Source organism: Schistocerca gregaria, chromosome 11 (genome assembly GCF_023897955.1).
Source record: "Schistocerca gregaria isolate iqSchGreg1 chromosome 11, iqSchGreg1.2, whole genome shotgun sequence".
NCBI lineage: Eukaryota > Metazoa > Arthropoda > Insecta > Orthoptera > Acrididae > Schistocerca > Schistocerca gregaria.
In genome coordinates, this window is record NC_064930.1 from 55,060,276 (window position 1) to 55,084,468 (window position 24,193).

At 43.6% G+C, this 24,193-nt stretch overlaps 1 protein-coding gene across 15 annotated transcripts in view; it reads right to left on the reverse strand.

The window, feature by feature from the left end:
- The window catches only part of LOC126295113 (speckle-type POZ protein-like), a 623,042-nt gene that overhangs the window by 22,680 nt on the left and 576,169 nt on the right, over positions 1-24,193 (reverse strand). For 11 of the 15 annotated variants that reach the window (XM_049987382.1, XM_049987373.1, XM_049987377.1 and 8 more), the window contains 2 exons: positions 15,622-15,744; positions 9,479-9,592 (listed from right to left, as the gene is read on the reverse strand). The exons of 2 other annotated variants lie outside the window; for them this stretch is intronic. In XM_049987382.1, the coding sequence (XP_049843339.1) occupies positions 9,479-9,592; positions 15,622-15,744 (237 nt within the window). The remainder of the gene's footprint in view (positions 1-9,478; positions 9,593-15,621; positions 15,745-24,193) is intronic. 2 more of the 15 variants (XM_049987383.1, XM_049987379.1) reach the window with 1 other exon arrangement.

The following is a 24,193-nucleotide window of genomic DNA, read 5'->3' on the forward strand; positions in this document are numbered from 1 at the left end:
CGACTGGTAAGACATTTGGTGTGCCCCTCGCCCCTCTCCCAACACAGCACTTGTGCCTGGGAGCACCTACTGCCTGACGCGTGAGCAGCTGCAGCTGGTATAGATCAGCTGCCAGACAGGCCTATCGGACGTGGCCTTTGCCCACCCAGCGAGTCAGCCTCGGCAGTACGGTCACACCGGCTGCAGCACAGCTGCTTCGCGGCCTGACCATCAGCTGCTTGCCGACACCCGCCCACATGTGCGTGCAAGGCGCCCAGGCGCCCCAGCTGGAACAGCCTGGTTTGTCCTAGTTCACAGGCACGATTTGACTAGGCATGAAAGTCGTGTGCACTGCACTCTTTGTCCTGGCTGCACTGGGCTTTTAAAAAATGTAAACTAAATATTACGGTAAATTTTATAAATCGACAAGTACGCCAAAGAAGAAGAGATAGGACTACGGTGCGCACGTTATTACATGGACTCTTGCGCTTCTATGCGTGAACTATCTTTCCTTTGTCATTCGCTTGTCTTATCTGCTTGGATTTGGACGTAAGAGGACGTTCTTGTGTAAAGCTCATCTTGCTGTACCAGCTGATGATGTAAGTTGTACTTAAAACCCGAAAAATATAATCGTTATTTTGTCAAAAGAATTTGTGTAAGTGGTCAATCTGTTGTGAGTCTGATACCTGGACTGCCTTAAGTAGATATGGGCCTTAACAAAGAATTTTCATTGTTAGGTGCCATCTTAGAAAAATCTTTGACATTTTTCTTGTAGCTCATGTACGAGACGTGCCGTCGGTTAGGACAATTATCTTTATTTCAGATCGCACGAGACCGGAGGCAGCTACTAATAATTGAACAATTTTATTTACAGATTTTCTTTATATAACGAGATAACTTCCCAGGCAGAAAAGGTTTGGTCATAGGATTCCAGTTCCATCATAGGATTTCATTTTGTAGATGCTTCTCTTGTTATCTTATATTGGGGAATCGAGACGAAACCACGATAAGTTACGTATTACAGTAGTGTACATCGAACAGACTTGGCAAATATTCTTCGGTGTTGGGAAATAAGAAAAGGACAATTAATTATCGACGATTATGTAACTACTCTGAGAAATGAGCTACTTTACTGACTACTTATACATGTCGAACTAAATTAAACAACAGATTACATTGTTAATAATATTTCTACATTAGTAATTTCTTTTTTATGCTGAGCCATTGCATTAATGTGTGTTTCTTTTTTATAGAAGTCACAGCTCATATTTTATTTTATTACATTACACTAATAGTCACAAAATAAATAAAATTTTTATCTTATTAAATTACAGCACCATATATCTACGGATTACGTAAACGTTCTTCAGTGTGTTACCGTACTTAAATGTTTATATATCATATTTTCTGAGCTTGGGTCTTGGGACACACCCAGAAATTGCCTACATTAGTGTGGAAAGCCGCCTAAACTCACAATCTAGTTGAGAAGTGTGGGCTGTAAAAAAACTCAAAAGTTGTAACAGCATATAAAGCTGGTGATATGCTAGGAAAAGCCTCCCAAACAAACTCCAAAAACGAAGACCATGTGATAATGAGTTCTATCACCGAACAGTATAAGTCTCAGGAAGCTATGACTGATCAAGCAGGTAAGGGTAACAATGCAGTTGTCAAATATAACAATGTGTAAACGGCAAAGAGAACAAGATTTTTTACGATAATAACATTAAAAAATAGATTTTGATCATAGAGAGAATTATGTGAAGGTGCTTAATGCATGTCTTATAAGCTACAGTAACATAAGTAGTCTAGATAATCAAAAAAGAATGAATGTGATGAATCTGAATGCACCTGCTCTTCATGTGCGACTTAAAGTTCATACTCAGATCCACTCCATACGTCCTATACTGAATGGTATATTGGAATTAATGTGTAAAACGTTTATGTATGGACACAATTTTTCCATCTCCAATAGGAATGATTTGATCCAGCAATTGAAAGATAAGGTGTTCCCACCAGAGTGTTGCTTAGTTTCACTTGAAATAAAGAACCTATGCACAAACATTCCTGTAGGTGGAGTGATAATTATTATCCAAGAAAACCTTTTTTAACTGAGATCAGCTTGAAATGGAGGAAATTGTAGAATTGATTTCACTGCTCAGGATAGAATTGACGAACTGATTCTACTTTAATGGTTCAAATGGCTCTGAGCACTATGGGACTTAACATCTGTGGTCATCAGTCCCCTAGAACTTAGAACTAATTAAACCTAACTAACCTAAGGACATCACACACATCCATGCCAGATGCAGGATTCGAACCTGCGACCGTGGCAGGCGTGCGGTTCCAGACAGCGCGCCTAGAACCGCTAGACCACCGCGGCCGGCTCTACTTTAATAATAACATTTATAAACGGATGGTTGATTGCTCGATGAGATTCCGGGATTGCAGCCGGATCGTGTTGACTTCTTGTCACGATATTTCGGCTGGCAGAAGTCCGGCCATCTTCAGGTGAGTGTCCGTCATTGGAGACTGCAAGTTCCCTGAGTCAACTTTATGGCAAAAAATTGGCGCGAAAACGCATGCGCATTGGCCTCCGTCACAGGAGCGTCCTCTATCAACCCCGAGCCCTCTGTAGCTACTTTTCTATCTGCTGTGCGCAGGCGTAAAGCTGGAAACTACATGTTTGCCCTCTGTCGGAATGCGCGCCCACATCGCTACAAACAGACGTCAAATGTCGCCAGACGTGTCACTATGAATAAACTGTCTTCTCTCAGAGGAAATTAGAGAGATCACCGGATCCCAAGCCTTGTCCAGTTGAAAACCGCCATCACGATTTATAAGATTTTGCACTAGGCGTATCTCCACAGATTCTTTAATTACTGAATACCAGAAAGTTTTCGCTGGGCCTAAGATTTTCGTGGCAGAAAAATCCGTAGCGTGTCCTGTGGTAATTCAGTGCTCAGCTACGGCCGACTTAGTGGGCTGCGAAAGGCGAGTGTGGCGTTCGTGTTCAACGCACATTTCATGCGCTGCGCTCTTCGTCTGACCGATGTAAGCTTTGCCACACTGGCAAGGAATTTTATAGATCCCGGCCTTCCCTTGACACTTTGGCAGGTCCCCGGGCTCGTACACGACCAGTGAACATTCGCGCGCCAGAGATCGCCGCCATCGGTATTTCGTGTGACATCGTGTTAGTGTTTGACCGTCCGTGCTCCTCATTCACGTGTGTCGTCCCTGTCATCCATGTTCGTGTATCAGTGCTGACCGTTTTTTATTTTCACTACGCCTGTGAACGGCTCTATGTGCTTTACTTTGTGTGTCTACTGTTTGTTATCCATCATTTTGTTTTCCTTTTCTATATCTTCATCTGTCCTAATTGTAATGTCTGTGGCCAAAGAGCGGCGTAGTTTTGTCGCTTTCGGCCTCCCTTGTATCAGGTATAAAATGACAATAAAGAAAAAAAAACTTGCAGTCTGCAGTGACGGACGCTCACCTGAAGATGGCTGGACGATTGCCAACAGAAGTATCGTGGCAAGAAGTCAACATTATCCGGCTGCAATCCCGAAATCTCATCGACCATTCAATACGCCGGGAAAACTTCAAGAATCACAGGTGGTTGATTATCGATGGGTAGCTGTCTTACCACTTCCCTTGCCAACGCCTATGTCAATTATTTGGAACGTAAATATTATAGCGAAGGGCCTGGTCTCGATAAACAAATTCTGTTCTACTGTGGTTAGGTTGATGATGTAATACTTCAGTAAAAGAAGTACGCAGCCAACCAGTTTGCATATGTTTACTGTAAACTCTTGAGTAGATGTCAATATCATTAAGGGTATGTTTTTCAGCAGGAACGTCACCCTTAATGTTTTGAAGATATTTTAAAATAAACGTCTAAAATACTTAATACTTTACAACACTTAAATCAAGTACGTGGAATAAAACTGACACTTACACGATATTGAAATTGTAAACATACATAAAAAGTTGTTGTTGTTGTTGTTGTCTTCAGTCCTGAGACTGGTTTGATGCAGCTCTCCATGCTACTCTATCCTGTGCAAGCTGCTTCATCTCCCAGTACCTACTGCAACCTACATCCTTCTGAATCTGCTTAGTGTACTCATCTCTCGGTCTCCCTCTACGATTTTTACCCTCCACGCTGCCCTCCAATGCTAAATTTGTGATCCCTTGATGCCTCAAAACATGTCCTACCAACCGATCCCTTCTTCTAGTCAAGTTGTGCCACAAACTTCTCTTCTCCCCAATCCTATTCAATACCTCCTCATTAGTTACGTGATCTATCCACCTTATCTTCAGTATTCTTCTGTAGCACCACATTTCGAAAGCTTCTATTCTCTTCTTGTCCAAACTAGTTATCGTCCATGTTTCACTTCCATACATGGCTACACTCCAAACAAATACTTTCAGAAACATAAAAAGTTAAGCAGCTCAAATCAAACAGTAGAAAATACGGAATAAATGTAAGTGCTACCGCATACCGTTTTTATGCTTGTGCTCTTGTGGTAGTTCATAATTATGAATAAACTTTGAACAAGAAAGAAGAGGAAAAGCGATTTTTATTCGTCTCCTGATTTTATGGTAAGTTAGAAATATGTACGCACTGCTACAGCAGCCCCATCGCCCACCTGCAACTGTTTAATGTCAGCACTGGCGTCTCAATTTGGAAACTGGAACAACCTCAGGGTTGCAACATTTCAGTATTTCACAAGGAAGCGGAGTATTAAATATCATTGTAAATACATTAAGATAAATCAGTGCATAAGAGTACCCTTCGATTTGTCTGCGTTGCCCAACAATGCCGTTGATCAACAAAAATATCACTCAAATGACAATGGTAACATTTCTTAAAAAATTTGCCCCATTCTATCATTATTGCAACAAATGGCAAAATATTGCCCAGTGTGGTGCCCCAAGCGGTGCTCCGCTGTATTAACCAGTTCCAGCACGGAAAGATGGGGAAGGCTCTGTTCATAGCGGAAGGGGTACATCATGACAGTACAAGCTAAAGTTCGTTTGTTTCTAAAAGATTTTTTTTAGTGGGCTGCACTATTTCGTGTGAGTTGACTGTGACCTGCATCCCTCCCTCCCTCTTTCGTCAAAATAGAAAAACGCTCTGTGCAATACTATCGCAGTTGAAAGCTGCAATTACATTGACAATTATATCTTAAAATATGCATGAGTTTCTTCACTATCAAATGACTAAAATTGCACAGTCAATGAAAAAAACGTGAAATGTCGCAAGTTGCTCTTTTTGTAGTGATGCATTTTACTTTTTTTTTTTTAAAAAAGCAACCAGTTTTTCAAAATTCTCCACAGCCCTAAGGTAGCTCTGTGTGTTGAGCCGCTAGCTAACAATCCCTGCTTTTGGGTGGCATGTTGCTGAAATCCATCGGCCCACAACCTTGAAAATGATTTCCTGTCGGAACAGCACTCTGCGCCAGCAACAAAAACGCAGTTGGCATTATCCTCATTCTCCACAAAAGAAGGAATTCAAGACGACAGAAAAGTCATGGCGACAGCTTTGGGACCGTGGTGCCGTAATTCTCGTGTACGTGTTGCCAACAGGGTCAACCATCAATTCGGAGGCATACATGAAGACTCTGAATAAACTCAAGAACCATTTCCGATGTGTTCGATCAGACAAGAATCCAGTGCAAATCTTGCTCCAACATGACAATGCACACCCACTCAAGTCTGAGAAGCCAGGAGCACATTGTCAAATTCGGTTGAACATCTTTGCTTCTCCACCATACAGTCCAGATCTGGCACTCCCGAACTTCCAAATCTTTGCGCCACTTAAAGATTCTCTATGGGGAACACACTTTGAAGACGGTGAGAGTGTCAATCATGCAGGGAAAACATGGCTACGCCTACACGTACAGAGCTTTTACCGGCAGGGAATATATGCTCTTCCACATCATATGCATATGGGCATAGAATGTTATGGAGACTAAGTAGAAAAATAGGGCGTGAACAAGATGTGTTGATGTTTATTGTCATCTGAGAAAAAAAAGTAGGGCATTACTTATTGAACGATCCTCATACATTACCCATAATGATGTCTGATTTTATTTTATGAGTCTATTTACTTAGAATGGGTGCTGTGCACCCCAGCTGAAGGGGTCTGAGTTGTGAACAAAGCACTGCTCCACTCAGCAGCCTTGGAAGCAGTCCGGTAAGTGCTAACGGTTGTGGTCATGTTAGTGCATATAATAAACGACTTATCAACTGGGAATGTCGGTCTTAGTGGCCTGGCGGTAGAAGCGTTTACCTGGAACCGATAGGTCGTGGGATCGAATCTCTGGCAGACAACGGACTTTGCAGTCTTCCTTTCAACCTAGCCCTCACCCCTCAACAAAGTGAGGAGCGCCCCGAAGCGGCATGTTCTTCGAATCCCTCATTAATCTGCAGGTCCCCGTTCCCTTGTTAGATAATGTGTAGATTAGGGACACGATAGTCTCCAGAATGATTTCCAGTTGAAAGACTTGAGCCAGACATCTGAGCCATACGACATAGTTACTATAATTACAAGCGAAGGGGGTATGTTTCGCAACTGCTCAATATGTACGCTAATTGGTTACACGCCCTAGTCCCCTTCTCCCCCCTTATCTCTGTCCATATCCTACTCCTCCCCCCCCTCTCTCTGTCTCCTCCTCCATTCTCCATATTCTCTCTGCACATCTCTTGCTACACCATCACAATGTTCACTTGCTCCTCCAACTCTGTTTTTATCTCCTATTCCCCCTATCTTTATCCTTGAACCATGTTTACTATTGTTGCAAATTCACATTCTATAGTTGTATTCTCACCATAAGCCAATAAGCTGTAACTACAACGTCCCTATTTTCTGTGAAATCTATGAGAGAGAAAGGATAACAGCACATTGTTGTGTATACAATTTACGTTTAAAATAAATATAATGACAACGGATATATATGGAAGAAACAATCTGTCTAGTTGATTAAATACCTTGTGATCATAGTTTAAATGACCTGCTAACATAGTTCAAACTCATTATGGGAAAGAGAACAAAACCGCTGACTTTCACAGAAGAGCACAGTGCAGCATCTTCTTTCACATACTCTGTTTTAACATAAGAATATATAAAGTCAGTCTGTCTGAATGCTTATTTGTGTAACATGTAACAATCTGAAGTAAATCAGACAAGAAATTTACAACATATTTTGCTGTCAGTGTTTCCCTATTATATATTTTGTTTTCCCAAGAGCTTCACAAATGTTTGTGTTCCACATACATGTTGCACACATCTCCTCCTCCCTCTCTATGTTTTCCTATTACAACCTCCCATCTCACTTTCCAATTCATGGCTCCAACACTACATATCCATCTCATCTTTCCCATTCTGTCTCTTCATCTCTTCCCACCACTCTCTTTGATCATCTCCTATGCCTCTCTCTCTGAACATGTCTTCTTCCCTCCTCTCTCTACCCATACCCTCCTTCTGTCCATACCTACCTAACCATTTACTTTTCCCATCTGCCCACTACCACTCCATCACTTCCACAGGCCTCCTGCAACTCCCCACTCTCAATGTATATTTCCTCCTGCCCCGCTCTCTGTCCATTCCCATCTCGCCCACTCTCTCTTTATTTTCTCTGCTCTTCTCTCTATAACATCTCTCATTTCTCTGTCCAGCTCAGTCTCCTACTCTCTTACCCGTCCTCAATCCATCCTCCTACAGCTCAGCGCACCCAAGTCCCAACAATAGTCTTCTGTGGTCAGAGCATTTTCCTCAAAATCTTCGATCTTTCTTTCCGAATTCTCGGAGCTCATCTTTATATTTAAAATAATACACTCCAAAGTGTCCAATCATTTAGGTTGCGCCACTGACTGTGGTCTGGCAGGATAACATCCTTCTGTGCTACTTGTTCTGTGTTGGCTTGTAGGCCAGGTCTAGTTTTTCTGGCTCTTACTTTGTTGCCCCCTTATCAAATCCATTCGGTTGATCCATTCCCCCAGGCATTTAAACCTCTCTGTCTCCTTAATATTTCTCTCATTTACTTCCACGCATCTTTCACTTTGGCGCCTCTACTCCATATGTTATTTCTCTTCAATCGAGATTTGAAGACCCATTTTTTTTGTGGTTTCGTGAAGACTCTCAACCACCTTTAGAGCGTCTTCTCGGTTGTTGGCTAAGAGAGCAAGATCGTTGGCAAAAGCTAAACCCTTGATTTACGGGTTCTTTCACTCCAAAGATGTATTCCTCTTATTCCTTCCTAATCCAGAGTCTCTTTTTGGGTTTTCACTATTTTCTCTATTGTGATTGGAGAAATACATTGAGCCCTTGCAAAGGAGATTGAAAGACCAGGCAAATACTACTCCCACACAAGTGCCTGTTGTACAAGACAGCCTACATTGGGGCCTGGAAACAATTTCTTGCTCCTGATGTGGATGCTGCACTGCAAAACCGAACAGTAAGGCCGACTAGTACTATTCCCACACAACATGCCTATCGTTCAGGATAGCCCATTAGCCTGTACCCCAGTGCCTGAAAAACTACATCTTTGCCCATATCTCCACTTCTATTACAACTATGAGGTTATAACACCCATTTATGAGGCCTGCTGTTTGTGGGTCAAATTTCGTTAAAATCGATGTAGGAGATTGGCAGTAGGTCATAGATACGCACACAGACGTACATATACTCCACTTTATACATACATACATATGTCTGTCCGAATTTTTTTTATAGTAACCTGTAAAAATCTGAGGCAACTCACTCAATAATCTTTCAACATTTTTCTAACAATATTTGCCTGTTATATATTTACATACTGTGTATATTTCAAATATACAGAAGTTTCCGAGATGTTTGCTGAAAATATTTCCCTCTTAGATGTTCGTATATATGATTTATATTACAAACATATACGCCATGTTTATCCAAATGTTTATTAGAGTAATGCGTGAATCAGTCATCTTCTATTCGAGATTTTTGCTAACAGAGTTTTCCCTTTATGTATTAAATATCTATTTATTTTTTGTACATGTTAAAGCAATAAGTAGCCTACGTCCGTTTGAATTTTCATTAGAGTACAGTGTAATAATCTGAAGTAAATTGGTCAAATACTTCTCAATATTTTTGGTAACAACATTAAATAATGACGTGTTAATGTAGATGTATAGATCATGAACTGGGTGACGCCAGCCTTTGTGGCCGAGCGGTTCTAGCCGCTTCAGCCTGGAACCGCGCCACCGCTACGGTCGTAGATTCTAATCCTGCCTCGGGCATGGATGTGTGTGACGTCCTTAGGTTAGTTAGGTTTAAGTAGGTCTAAGTTCTAGGGGACTGATGACCGCAGATGTTAAGTCCCATAGTGCTCAGAGCCATTTTTGAACTGGGTGACAAACAAATGCATTTATAAATATGAATAGTGCAGTTGTTCATAAGACTGGAATTGTGAATGTGTAGCGGAGAACTAATGCTGTGGCGTACGTGTGTAATCAAAGGACTCACCGCACTCGAGAGATGCGGTCTGTGGGTGGTGGCACAGCAGCGGCAGGCGTGCCACCGTGTGCAACCTCTGGTGGAGTGGCAGCAGGTGGCTCGCTGTCTTGGGTGGTTGGCTCGCTGTAAGAGAAGCAGAGACCAGGTGTGGGTTAGTTGTCACGGGGTGAGAGCGAGAGTATTCACATGGGAAACAGGTGGCTCCTTGCTAGGCAGCAGGAACAGGTGTGATACTGTCTGCTCAGCACACACTGAAGTAATACTACACACACCGCTGTGGAGTCGCAGGATAGATACATGGCTCAACTGATGTTCACACTACAGTGGTGAAAAGAGTTAGTATCTGCAGCAGTTGCCACCTCTGGCCAGCACCATCGCCTCCACAATGATCCACTGCACCACCTGCATGCCAAGTGGTTCACTTACCCCCTGTATATTCATTAGGAAGAATGCATCATCAGTCTGTTGGTGATCTGTGGGGAGCAATGAAACTCTGATACATAAAGGCTCGGGTATCTGGTGTGACTGAGGAAGATTTTTTGTACAAGTATACTGGACATATCTTGGTGTTACATGTAGAGTCGAAACAGTAATATTAAAGTAACTCACATATACAGACATTTACAGACTCACAGGTCTAGAACGACAGGGGTGGAACAAGTAGCTATGGTCTTGCATTGAGAACCATCGCGGCCTTTTCCTGAAATAATTTAGAGAAACTAAAGAAAACCTAAATCACGATGGCTGTCGAGCTCCAGAGTCAAGCTATGTGTCATGCCTGAACAGCAAGGGAAAAATACATCAGCCCTTTCAGGCACTGGTCGTTTGGTGCTGTGAAGATCTCGCCTGGCGTTGAGTACAGCCCTCCTGAATTCCCCAGTGCCATGCTAGCTTGAAACGTGTCATCCCAAACTAGGCCATTGAAATACTCCACAAAATGCACCACAGTCACACCGACAACTGTATTCTTTAAACTTCTGAGTTTGTTCAATTATGGGCAGCACAGAAGTTGCGATTTTTTTGGTTTTCCTTATCTTCTCCTCCAGTATCTCTACATTCTTTTGCTTCTTTTTTCTGCATCTCAGAAACGACAGTTTGGACCTTCTGTTTAGTGGTCTCTCTTCAAAAGATTTTATACTGTTAACTCTGCTCTTTTCTTTTGTGTAACATCTGCAGCGCAATTCCAAATTCATTGCATCACACTTCACATCATCTACCCCTTTAGATGTGGCCATTAATCCCATGGTGTAGCTGAAGAGCTTTATGGTCAGTCTGCATTCATCCATCCTTAGTAGGTGTCTATAGATCTTTAACATTCGCTTTCTCATTGTGTCGGCGATCTTGTCGGGGTCCTGCTATAATTCTCCACTTTTCGTTTTCTTCCGAGTCTCATCAGTACTCTTCTGTGCTCCACGTGTTTCCTCAAAATATTCGTTCTTTGTTTTCGAGTTCTTGATGCTCACCATTTTATTTAAAATAAGACACTCCAAAGTGTACAATCGTTCAGGTTGTACTACCGAGTTACAGCATCTGATTGTGGACTTGTAGGATAACGCCCATTGTTGTACTTGTTCTGTGTTAGCTTGTAGGTCAGGTCTAGTTTTCTGGCTCCTCCTTTGTTTGCCTCCTTATCGACTCCATTGGGTTGATCCATTCCCCCAGGCATTTAAACTTCCCTGTCCTCTTAATCTTCCTCTGATTTACATCCATGCTTCTCTCACGTCGCTACCTGGACTCTATATATTATTTCTTTCACAGAAGATTTAAAGACCTGTTTTTTCTGTGGTTTCACGAACTGTCTTCTCGGTTGTCAGCTAAGAGAGCAAGGTCATCAGCATAAGCTCAACACTTCATCTTCGGGTTCTGTCATTCAGTCCTAAGGCGTGTTCCTCTTATTACTTCCAAGTTCAGTTTCTCTTTCTAGGTTTCCTCTATTGTATCTAGTGTGATGGCGATGAGTATTGGAGACACACACATTTCCTGTACACAGGAAATTGTAAGTTCATGCAAGTACTACTCCAGCACAAATGCTTATAGTCCAAGGCAGCGTACACATTGGGGGCTGGAAAACAGTTTCTTGCTCCTGATGTTTATGTTGCACTGCAAACCAAAGCAATCAGGCAGGTCAATACTATTTTCACACAATATGCGTGTCATCCATGTAAGCACATATACCTACACCCCAGGGCTGAGAAAATACGTATTTGTCCATATCTCCACTCCTTTTACAGATATGAGATCATAAAATCTCACAGTACTGTTTCTGTGTCAAATTTTGTTGAAATCAATGCAGGAGTTGGCAGGAAGTCATGCAGTCACACACACACACACACACACACACACACACACACACACACACAAACACACACATACACTCCACATTATATATATACACTCCTGGAAATTGAAATAAGAACACCGTGAATTCATTGTCCCAGGAAGGGGAAACTTTATTGACACATTCCTGGGGTCAGATACATCACATGATCATACTGACAGAACCACAGGCACATAGACACAGGCAACAGAGGATGCACAATGTCGGCACTAGTACAGTGTATATCCACCTTTCGCAGCAATGCAGGCTGCTATTCTCCCATGATCGTAGAGATGCTGGATGTAGTCCTGTGGAACGGCTTGCCATGCCATTTCCACCTGGCCCCTCAGTTGGACCAGCGTTCATGGTGGACGTGCAGACCGCGTGAGACGACGCTTCATCCAGTCCCAAACATGCTCAGTGGGGGACAGATACGGAGATCTTGCTGGCCAGGGTAGTTGACTTACACCTTCTAGAGCACGTTGGGTGGCACGGGATACATGCGGACGTGCATTGTCCTGTCGGAACAGCAAGTTCCCTTGCCGGTCTAGGAATGGTAAAACGATGGGTTCGATGACGGTTTGGATGTACCGTGCACTATTCAGTGTCCCCTCGACGATCACCAGAGGTGTACGGCCAGTGTAGGAGATCGCTCCCCACACCATGATGCCGGGTGTTGGCCCTGTGTGCCGCGGTCGTATGCAGTCCTGATCGTGGCGCTCACCTGCATGGCGCCAAACACGCATACGACCATCATTGGCACCAAGGCAGAAGCGACTCTCATCGCTGAAGACGACACGTCTCCATTCGTCCCTCCATTCACGCCTGTCGCGGCACCACTGGAGGTGGGCTGCACGATGTTGGGGCGTGAGCGGAAGACGGCCTAACGGTGTGCGGGTCTGTAGCCCAGCTTCATGGAGACGGTTGCGAATGGTCCTCGCCGATACCCCAGGAGCAACAGTGTCCCTAATTTGCTGGGAAGTGGCGGTGCGGTCACCTACGGCACTACGTAGGATCATACGGTCTTGGCGTGCATCCGTGCGTCACTGCGGTCCGGTCCCAGGTCGATGGGCACGTGCACCTTCCGCCGACCACAGGCGACAACATCGATGTACTGTGGAGACCTCACGCCCCACGTGTTGAGCAAATCGGCGGTACGTCCACCTGGCCTCCCGCATGCCCACTATATGCCCTCGCTCAAGGTCCGTCAACTGCACATACGGTTCACGTCCACGCTGTCGCGGCATGCTACCAGTGTTAAAGACAGCGATGGAGCTCCTTATGCCACGGCAAACTGGCTGACACTGACGGCGGAGGTGCACAAATGCTGCACAGCTAGCGCCATTCGACGGCCAACACCGCGGTTCCTGGTGTGTCTGCTGTGCCGTGCGTGTGATCATTGATTGTACAGCCCTCTCGCAGTGTCCGGAGCAAGTATGGTGGGTCTGACACCCTGGTGTCAATGTGTTCTTTTTTCCATTTCCAGGAGTGTATATATAAATCAAGTATATATATATATATATATATATATATATATATATGATTTTTAGAGTAATCTGTAAGAATCTGATGTAACTCAATCAAGAAATTTTCAAGGTTTTTTGCTGACTAAGCCACTGCTCTTGCTGCACTGGTAACATCAGTTCCCTGCAGATCACGGAATCACAGAAGGTGAGCCCTGTCGGGCTGGGCTAGCACTTGGATGGATGGCCATCAAGTCTGCCGAGCACTGTTGGCAAGTGGGGTCATACTGGGCCTATGTGCCGCAAACTGAGGAACTACTACATTGAGAAGTACCTGTCTCATTTTGACTGACATACAGCTTGGAGAGCAGTGTGCTAACCACATGCCCCTCTGTATCCCCATTCAGTGATATCTGTGGGGTGAGGATGGCATAGCTGCCAGTCAGTACTGTTGGACCTTCATGGCCTGTTTGGGCAGAGTTTAGTCTTATATCTACTGTAAATATCTAGACCTTTTCCAATTTTTTTTCTTAATACATTTTCCCATTGTATGTGCCCATATACTATTTACACTCCTGGAAATGGAAAAAAGAACACATTGGCACCAGTGTGTCAGACCCACCATACTTGCTCCGGACACTGCGAGAGGGCTGTACAAGCAATGATCACACGCACGGCACAGCGGACACACCAGGAACCGCGGTGTTGGCCGTCGAATGGCGCTAGCTGCGCAGCATTTGTGCACCGCCGCCGTCAGTGTCAGCCAGTTTGCCGTGGCATACGGAGCTCCATCGCAGTCTTTAACACTGGTAGCATGCCGCGACAGCGTGGACGTGAACCGTATGTGCAGTTGACGGACTTTGAGCGAGGGCGTATAGTGGGCATGCGGGAGGCCCGGTGGACGTACCGCCGAATTGCTCAACACGTGGGGCGTGAGGTCTCCACAGTACATCGATGTTGTCGCCAGTGGTCGGCGGAAGGTGCACGTGCCCGTCGACCTGGGACCGGACCGCAGCGACGCATGGATGCACCATAGGATCCTACGCAGTGCCGTAGGGGACTGCACCGCCACTTCCCAGCAAATTAGGGACACTGTTGCTCCTGGGGTATCGGCGAGGACCATTCGCAACCGTCTTCATGAAGCTGGGCTACAGTCCCGCACACCGTTAGGCCGTCTTCCGCTCACGCCCCAACATCGTGCAGCCCGCCTCCAGTGGTGTAGCGACAGACGTGGATGGAGGGACGAATGGAGACGTGTCGTCTTCAGCAATGAGAGTCGCTTCTGCCTTGGTGCCAATGATGGTCGTATGCGTGTTTGGCGACGTGCAGGTGAGCACCACAATCTGGACTGCATAAGACCGAGGCACACAGAGCCAACACCTGTCATCACGGTGTGGTGAGCGATCTCCTACACTGGCCGTACACCTCTGGTGGTCGACGAGGGGACACTGAATAGTGCACGGTACATCCAAACCGTCATCGAACCCATCGTTCTACCATTCCTAGACCGGCAAGGGAACTTGCTGTTCCAACAGGACAATGCACGTCCGCATGTATCCCGTGCCACCAAACGTGCTCTAGAAGGTATAAGTCAACTACCCTGGCCATCAAGATCTCCGGATCTGTCCCCCATTGAGCATGTTTGGGACTGGATGAAGCGTCGTCTCACGCGGTCTGCATGTCCAGCACGAACGCTGGTCCAACTGAGGCGCCAGGTGGAAATGGCATGGCAAGCCATTCCACAGGACTACATCCAGCATCTCTACGATCGTCTCCATGGGAGAATAGCAGCGTGCATTGCTGTGAAAGGTGGATATACACTGTACTAGTGCCGACATTGTGCATGCTCTGTTGCCTGTATCTATGTGCCTGTGGTTCTGTCAGTGTGATCATGTGATGTATCTGACCCCAGGAATGTGTCAATAAAGTTTCCCCTTCCTGGGACAATGAATTCACAGTGTTCTTATTTCAATTTTAAGGAGTGTATATTATAAACATATATGCTAAGTCCACCCGAAATTTTATTAGACTAATAGGTTAATCAGTAAAGACTCTCTCGAGATTTTTGCTAACAGGGTTTTGCTTTTTATATTACATATGTATTTATATGTTATATATACTAAGGCAACTAAATAACCCATGTCCGGGTGAACTTTCATTACAAGGTAGTGTAAAATTCTCAAGTAAATTGGTGAAATAGTTTTCCATGTTCTTGATAACATAAAACAATGATTTGTGTTGATGTAGTCGTATAGATCATCAACTGGGTGACAAAGAAATGTATTTATAAATATCAGTAGTACAATTGTTCACAGGACTGGAATTGTGAATGTGTAGCAGGGATCTAATGCTTTGAGACATATGGAACTCACTGCACTCGAGGGTGAAGGTCTGTGGGCGGTGGCGCAGCATCAGAGGCAGCGGCAGGCGTGCCACCATGTCCGCTCTCTGGTGGGGTGGCAGCAGGTGGCTCGCTGTCTTGGGTGGTTGGCTCGCTGTAAGAGAAGCAGAGACCAGGTGTGGGTTAGTTGTCACGGGGTGAGAGCGAGAGTATTCATAGGGGAAACAGGTGGCTCCTTGCTAGGCAGCAGGAACAGGTGTGATACTGTCTGCTCAGCACACACTGAAGTAATACTACACACACCGCTGTGGAGTCACAGGGCAGATACATGGCTCAACTGATGTTCACACTACAGTGGTGAAAAGAGTTAGTATTTGCAGCAGTTGCACAGGGTTGCTCATGGAATCAGGTTAAGTGACTCAACAACAACAAAACAGTTAGCAAAAGTATACTGCTGGCTATTAAAATTACAGCCCATAGTCTCACAATAACCACTGCTGCTTCTAGATCATGGGTTTCCTTTTTCAATTCTCAGGTGGCTCGTAGAATTTACTCACTTGAGGACTGGCTGCTTGTGTTATCCCAATCTTTTCATCTCACCTTCATTGATGTGTCCATTTGCTGAAGTGGCATCAAATGGAAACACTTGCAGGAGGCTGCTGAACATGCCCAGATGGGATTACTCAGCAGTCAATGCCATGTGGTCATTATTAAAATTAAAATACCAGTAAAGATGGAGAGTACAAAATATTACTCATGGTGCGTATACCGAAGAGAAGTGTAACGCCCATGGTAAATTTCAGGAGTTACTGAATTAAATGAAGCTTATGGTAGCCATATATGAAGTAGGCAGGCTGAGAGGAGCCGATATGTACATCCACAAGTTAGCCTGTTTGCACACCGCAAGGTGGTCGGGCCAAGCTGGCCTGCAGAGTATTCCTGCAACACGGCAACATGGGGGTGTCAGTTTGGATGTGCATGGAAGCTGTCAATGGGACAGCAAGTGTGGTGTCAGTCGTTATATCTAACCACTGCTTCTCGCACAGTGATGCACAGTCTGGCAGCACGACGTCAGGTCCATGTAAGCCTCCAGCATACTGAGTGCCAGCCAGCACCCAACACTGGCCTGGGCAGGCAGCTCCACCAGACTGGCTCATGGTTCTAAGCTTGCACCAGTGGACTGAGAGTGCCACAGCGGATGAGCTGTCCCCCAATCTCCACAACACTACCAAATTTCTACCTCAGAGATCATCAGTTCCCAACCTGGGCTGTACGGCTATCACCCTTTCACACCAGGATGAGTTTCTAACCCAGTTGCAGTAGACACCTAAGAGAATGCAGTGGAGGTAAATATTTCTGGCACCTTTCAGTAAGGGCTGCATACTGCTAACTCAGGCATGTAGTAATGAGTGTGGTAAACAGTATCAGAAAAGCAGGAGACCAATGTCACCTGACCGTCTCACTGCCATCTGTCGTCACCACCACCGCCAGGTGACCTGGCGCCTGCAGAGGCTGTATCAAAGTGCATTGCAGCACTTTGATGTTGTAACTGAAGACTAAATAAAATATGTTGCATCTTGGAGCGGAATTTTACTAGCCACCTCTGGCCAGCACCACCACCACCAGAATTAGCTACACCACTACCTTTATGTCAAGTGGTCCACTCACCCCAACTCACTATGAAGAACGCATCATTAGTCTGTAGGTGACCTGCGAACAGGAAGGAAACTTTGATACAGAGAGGCTGTCAAACTCGGCTGGGTATCTGGTGTGACTGAGGTGCAAGGATACTGGCCATATCTTGGTATTACAGGTACAATAGAAACGATAACTGGTCTAGAATGACAAAGGTGGAGCAGGTCGCCAGCTGCGGCTATTAGTAAGAAACATCCCTGCCTTTTCCTGGAATAATTTAGAGAAACTAAAGAAAACCTAAATCAGGATGGCTGGATGAAGACTGGAGCCCACAGCGTTCCCAATACAAGGCTCTCTAAAAATGTTCAAATGTGTATGAAATCTTATGGGACTTAACTGCTGAGGTCAGCAGTCCCTAAGCTTACACACTACTTAGCCTAAATTATCCTAAGGACAAACACACACACCCATGCCTGAGGGACCAGCCACACGGTCCATGCCTGCAGCGCTTTAGACCGCTAGGCTAATCCCGCGCAGCTACAAAGCTCTCTGTTTAAAGCACTACTATTAGCTCATTCGCATTGGCCCTATTGAAAAACGCCATTTTAGAAGTAAGTTATTTGATAATGTTATACTGCCCATTCATTTCTCACTGAGCACATATGCACACTATGCATGCATTGTTTTGTAACACTTCACACACTACTCGTATTAATATCTGACGTCAGGACTATTTTGTGCACCGCAACTTCCCATTAGCTAGCGTGAAATAGTGACTCAGAATCCTTCTCTCACGAGTGACTTGTAGAACTCAGAAAAATGTAGAAAGAGTTTAAACTATGCATTCCACAGCTTTACAAGTAACTTTTATCTGAAAATGAAAAACAGAAGGAAAATATGAAGTGTTACGGTGTTATGTGGAATGTCAAATGTTTATTATTTGCATTACATTTTTACCAAACACGTTGGCCTACTCTGTGTCATCTAAGTAACCCTGCAATGTATAAAATCATTGAGTTAACTGGTACTTTTTAATTGCTTTTTTAAAAAGTTTGTTTTAGCAATTTCTTTAATCCTCTTTGCTAATTTATTGTAGAGTTTTATTCCTTGGTAGGAAATGCTACTTTTGTTTTTATGATTATTCCTTCCTAGTAAATGTAAGTTCACTCTAGGACTAGTTCCATGGTCATGGACAGAATTGTTTGTGCAGTCACCGTTGTTGTTTCTGATGTGTGCAACTGATTGGTAAATGTACTCGCACACGGCAATTAAAATCTGCAGTGTTTTTATACAGATCTTTATAACGAGTTTGGTTACTATTTCCGGTCATTAGTATTATGGCTCTTTACTGCAGTTTGAGAACTGCCTACAGTGCCTTTTATTCCCCATAAAAGAACACTACAGCTGGGAACTGAGTGTACATATGAATACGATGCTACTGAAAGACACTGGCTGCTACACATTGGTGACACGACTTTGATGGGCTTCAAATTCTTACGTTATCCTGTTTGCAAATCTCTTTATGTGTTCCCACTCCTTGAACTGAGCATAGATATTCATTGCAAGAAATTTTACATTTGTTACACTGTCTATAGAGGTGATATCTACATTTAACTTGATAGTGTCGTTTTCTCTCTTCTAACTGAAATTCATGGCATTTGTTTCCTCCATCTTCAATGCCACTTTATTGCCAATTGACCACATTCAAATTATTTGAGGGCTGTGTTGATTATAATGCTGCTGCCGTCAGTAAAGAGAAAATGATTTTCTCCTTGACTACACTGGAATTGTAGTCATTGATTTACATCAGGAACACTATCGGTCCTATAATGTTACCCTGAGGAACTATTATACAATGTATGCATAATATAAGTGTGTATGTATGTATAGTATATGTGTTTTACTAAAGCTTTAGATGTGTTTGAGGGTATGTGCTATCTTTGCTCTTTGTACTTTATCTGCTAAGTCTGATCAGAACCAGTAATTATCTGCCCCTCTTACTCGTAATGCTTCTAGCTTATTCAGTAGGATCTCGTGATCAGCAGTATCAAAAGTCTTAAAATCACTAGACAAGTCGTGACCAGATGTTTTCAATGGGTCAGAAACATAGAGAATTTACTCACCAGACCAAGAGATGAACGACCCTCTGTAAAGACAGAATGGCCAGCACACTGTAATGCACTCTATTGTTTGAACATCACTGTCACACAGACATCAAATCCGCCAATCTTTGGACGTGAGCAATGTAACACCTGTTGTTCAAATTACTGGCTATGCGACTCAAAGAGATCCTGTTGTATACACAACAGCATCTTACACCATCACTACCATTTATGATGCCAGATAACAATGTCAGATTCAATTTAGCATGTTCGTCACCAGTGAAAGGTCCGTATACAAATAAGAGAGTGTGATGCTTTCTGTAGAGCAAGGGAACGACTGCGGCAAACGTGTGTCCACGGTCATCATTGGTTAAACCACTGTCGGAACTCCTCTCCTTACTGCTACATCAACAATACTCAAGAATCTCACTGTATCTACTGCTCCAGACGTCGCCCACTACCTATGTGGAAACTTGTCCTGTACGAAACAAGTCGAGTACCACAGTGTCGTCTCTGCACAGCAAAGAGAAAAATATACCACGCGCTGTTCGTTTGCAGCTGGGGAGATCTTGGGTGGCGTTGAGTATGGCCCTCCTGAATTCATCAGTTGCATGCTAGCTTCAAACTTGTCATCCCAACCTGCATCAATGAAAAAGTCCACGAAATGCACCTCAATCACACTGACAACAGAATTTTAAAAAAATTTCATACTTAGGCTTACTACGGAGCGCAAAGAACAAAACGTTTCTTGGCTTTCACTCTCCTCCATAATCTCGTCATTCTTTCACTCTTTTTTTTTTCTCCACCTCAGAAACGACCGTTAGGGACTTGCTAAGTAGTCTCTATTAAACTGATTTTATACTGTTAACTCTGCTCTTTTCTTTTGCGGACCATTTGCAGCGTAATTCCAATTTCCATTGGATCTGACTTCACACATTAAGTGCCTCAGTAGTCATCAGACATCGTGAGAGAGCAGAATGGGGCGCTCCGCGGAACTCGTGGACTTGGAACGTGGTCAGGTGATTGGGTGTCGCTTGTGTTATATATTTGTACTCGAGATTTACACACTGCTAAACATCCGTAGGTCCACTGTTTCCGATGTGACAGTGAAGTGGGAAAGTGAAGGGACACGTACAGCACAAAAGCGTACAGGCCGAGATCGTCCGTTGACTGACAGAGAGCGCCGATAGCTGAAGAGGGTCGTAATGTGTAATAGGCAGACATCTATCCAGACCATCACACAGGAATTCCACACTGCATCAGGATCCAATGCAAGTACTGTGGCAGCTAGGCAGGAGGGGAGAAAACTTGGATTTCATGGTCGAGCGGCTGATAAATGCCAAACGACGCCTCGCTTGGTGAAAGGAGCGTAAACATTGGACGGTAGAACAGTGGAAAAACGTTGTGTGGAGTGACGAATCTCGGTACACAACGTGGCGATCCGATGGCAGGGTGTGGATATGGCGAATGCCTGTTGAACGTCATCTGCTAGCGTTTGTAGTGCCACCAGTAAAATTCGGAGGCGGTGGTCTTACGGTGTAGTCGTGTTTTTCGTGAGGGGGAGGGGGGGGTTGGAACCCTTGTTATTTTGCGTGGCACTATCGCAGCACAGGCCTACGTTGATGTTTTGAGCGCCTTTTTGCTTCCCAATGTTGAAGAGCAATTCGGGGTTGGCGATTGCATCTTTCAACACGATCGAGCACCTATTCATAATTCGCCGCCTGTGGCGCAGTTGTTACAAGAGAATAACATCCCTGTAATGGACTTTCCTGCACAGAGTTCTGACTTGAATCCTACAGAACACCTTTGCGATGTTTTGCAACGCCGACTTCGTGACACGCCTCACCGACTGTCATCGATACCTCTCCTCAGTGCAGCACTCCGTGAAGAATGGGCTGCCATTCCCTGAGAAACCTTCCAGCACATGATTGAATGTATGCCTGCGAGAGTGGAAGCTGTCATCAAGACTAAGGGTGAGCCAACAATATATCGAATTCCAGCATTACTGATGGAGGGCGCCACAAACTTGTAAGCCATCTTCATCCAGGTGTCCGGATACTTTTGATCACATTTTTTTTTTTGTCATCAGTCTACTGACTGGTTTGATGCGGCCCGCCACGAATTCCTTTCCTGTAGTCACATACTGTAAGTTTAATGACTTATCTCCTTCTTTGTCAACCCGAAACTCTTCCAAGACACTAAATACCGCTTGTCTGTTTATCGTGACGTATGGCTTCTTAAAGCTGACAAAGATCACTGGTGTTCAGGCTCCTTGAGCTCTTGCTCCCACGATGCGTTTTAGGTTGAATATCTGTTCGGCGTATGATATTTCTTTCTAGAAACGAGGTTGATGTTGCTTGTAGAAATGTTGGTATATTAATTAACAGATTTTGTTGCGGACACGCAGGAGCGATCTGAAATTTCCTCCAGCAGGAATTGGCGGTGGTCGACGAGACAACCCCTAAAAATGTAGATACTGCTGAACTGACACATCCAAAAAGACCCAGATGCTCAAGAGCAAACAGAACTGCAACCTCGATGGTTATGCATACCGCAACGTACATAAAGCAATTCTGAACAGCAACGTACAACGAGTATTTATCATGTACTGAAAACGAACACTGGTAAATCGCGACATATGGAAAGCTTGAGCAATATGCTAAAAATTATCACCACACCATAAATACAAAAAGAAGATCGAGAATAAGAACAATATGGTGATCAGCTGATAATAGTGATAACGGTGCCAAGTAAACCTGCACTTTTAATGAGATAAATAACAAAGACTTTTTGTGTTCTACTTGATGTGAATATTTCTACATTATGTTGATAGACTGTACAGTTCCCATTAAGAAATTATTTCTAGAAAGTAACATAGTCAATTAGTTCCATGATAAATGGATCATTTTGTAATGATGTGGAATATATGAGTTTACATTCACATCGCAAATTAATTTCTAAATATGGCTACATTCTGGTCATTTATGAGTTTAGTGTTTCATTTTTTTAAATATATCGATTTGAGTAGTTATTCCTACTCACCGTCCTCTATACATTATAATAATAGAAATTCTTCTATCGAATTTTCAGGGAGTTGTGGGAGAGGAACTTCCAGTTTGTCTTCAGATTTTACTTTGCTGTCTGTGACACATTTTATATCACTGGGTAAGTTATCGTGGTATTGTTCACAACTTTTTGTGCTAATAACAATCTTAATGTGAAGTAATGGATGTCATTTTCCCTTCTTGTTCTGTTTGAACTGTAGCGCTTTATTTACAACAATGTGGGTGAGCACCACATTCTTACAGCTTGTTTTTGTACAATGAAGACTTCCTTTCTTGAAGATGAGAACATTATTCCATATTACATTACTAAATGGAAATATGCAATATATGTCACCTTACTGATTTGTCTCTCTCAAAGATTTGAAATGATTCTAAGTGCAAATATGACTCAACTGAGTTGCTTCAGGAGTTCCAAAATGTGCTGTTTCCAGTTTAAAGCCGCGCGGGATTCGCCGAGTGGTCCAAGGCGCTACTGTCATGGCTGTACGGGTGGTCCCGGCGGATGTTCGATTCCTCACTTGGGCATGGGTGTGTGTATGTTTCTCCTTAGGATAATTTAGGTTAAGTAGTTTGTAAGCCTAGGGATTGATGACCTTAGCAGTCAAGTCGCATAAGATTTCACACATTTCAAGTTTAAATCCTCATCAATATGGACACCTAACTATTTTGAAGTTTCCACTCTATTATTTCCTCACCTGGTGTTACACTTGACATTTTGTACTATCCCTAGATGTGCAGAACTGAATATGTGGTGTCTTTTTAAAATTGTGGGTGAGACCATTCACAGAAAACTCATCAAAGATACTTTTAAGAACACACTTTACCATTTCTTCTGTTTCTGAATGCAGGCCTGGATTGTGTACAGTACTAGTAGCATCTGCAAAAAGGATTGTTTCGGTTTGTTATATATTAGACAGGAGATCATTTCCATGTATGTGGAACAACATTGGAACTAAGATTGGTCCTTGGGGAACCCCTTTTGTAATTGTTTCCCAGTCATTTTTAAATCCCCAGATTATATTGGCTGAATTACTAAGTACAACTTTCTGCATTGTTTTGTTAGATACCATATTATTTACCTGTTGCCTATACCATCAATCCAATAAAACTTCAAATTATCTAGGAGCACATACATTAGTAACAATTTCGCAGATCGATATAGTGCAACCTGAATACGACATGATTCTACCGTTGCCGACTTGAGGCACGTCTTGGCAGACGTTTCTTTTTGTTATATGATGCATAACACAATATTATGACAAAGAAAGAACATTCAAATGCGATTGCTGACTGAGAAGCCTGTTACGCAATCTTTGCTTGTATGCAGAACTAGTAATCTGCTGTGGCTTCACACAAGAAGCACTTACACCACCTTTAACGACTTCACAAGCAGAGATGCGCTTGTGACTGCATCAACAAAGCCAAAAATTCTGCAGTGACGGTATCGACAAACAGGTCTCTCATTGGGAGAAATATGTTTGTCGCCAGGGTGACTATGTTGAGATGCAAATATGTACACGTGAAAAATGAAGATGTAGACTGTTTATGAAGTTTACTTGATTTAAAAATCTTTACGAGTTTCCATATAAAAAATTTGGAGGCGTTACTTTTCAGCAGGCCCTTGTACTAGCTAGCTGGCCTGGCCTTGTGTGGGTAGTATTATCTACAGGCAGACAACTTATGTGACGTAGAGTATGTTGCTTGCAGGCCACTGCATATAGCTACGAATAAATTTCAGAGACAACGTTAAGTAATTAAATGTCATCACTTTCATATAACTTCTGCGATGCAGGCAGCTGAA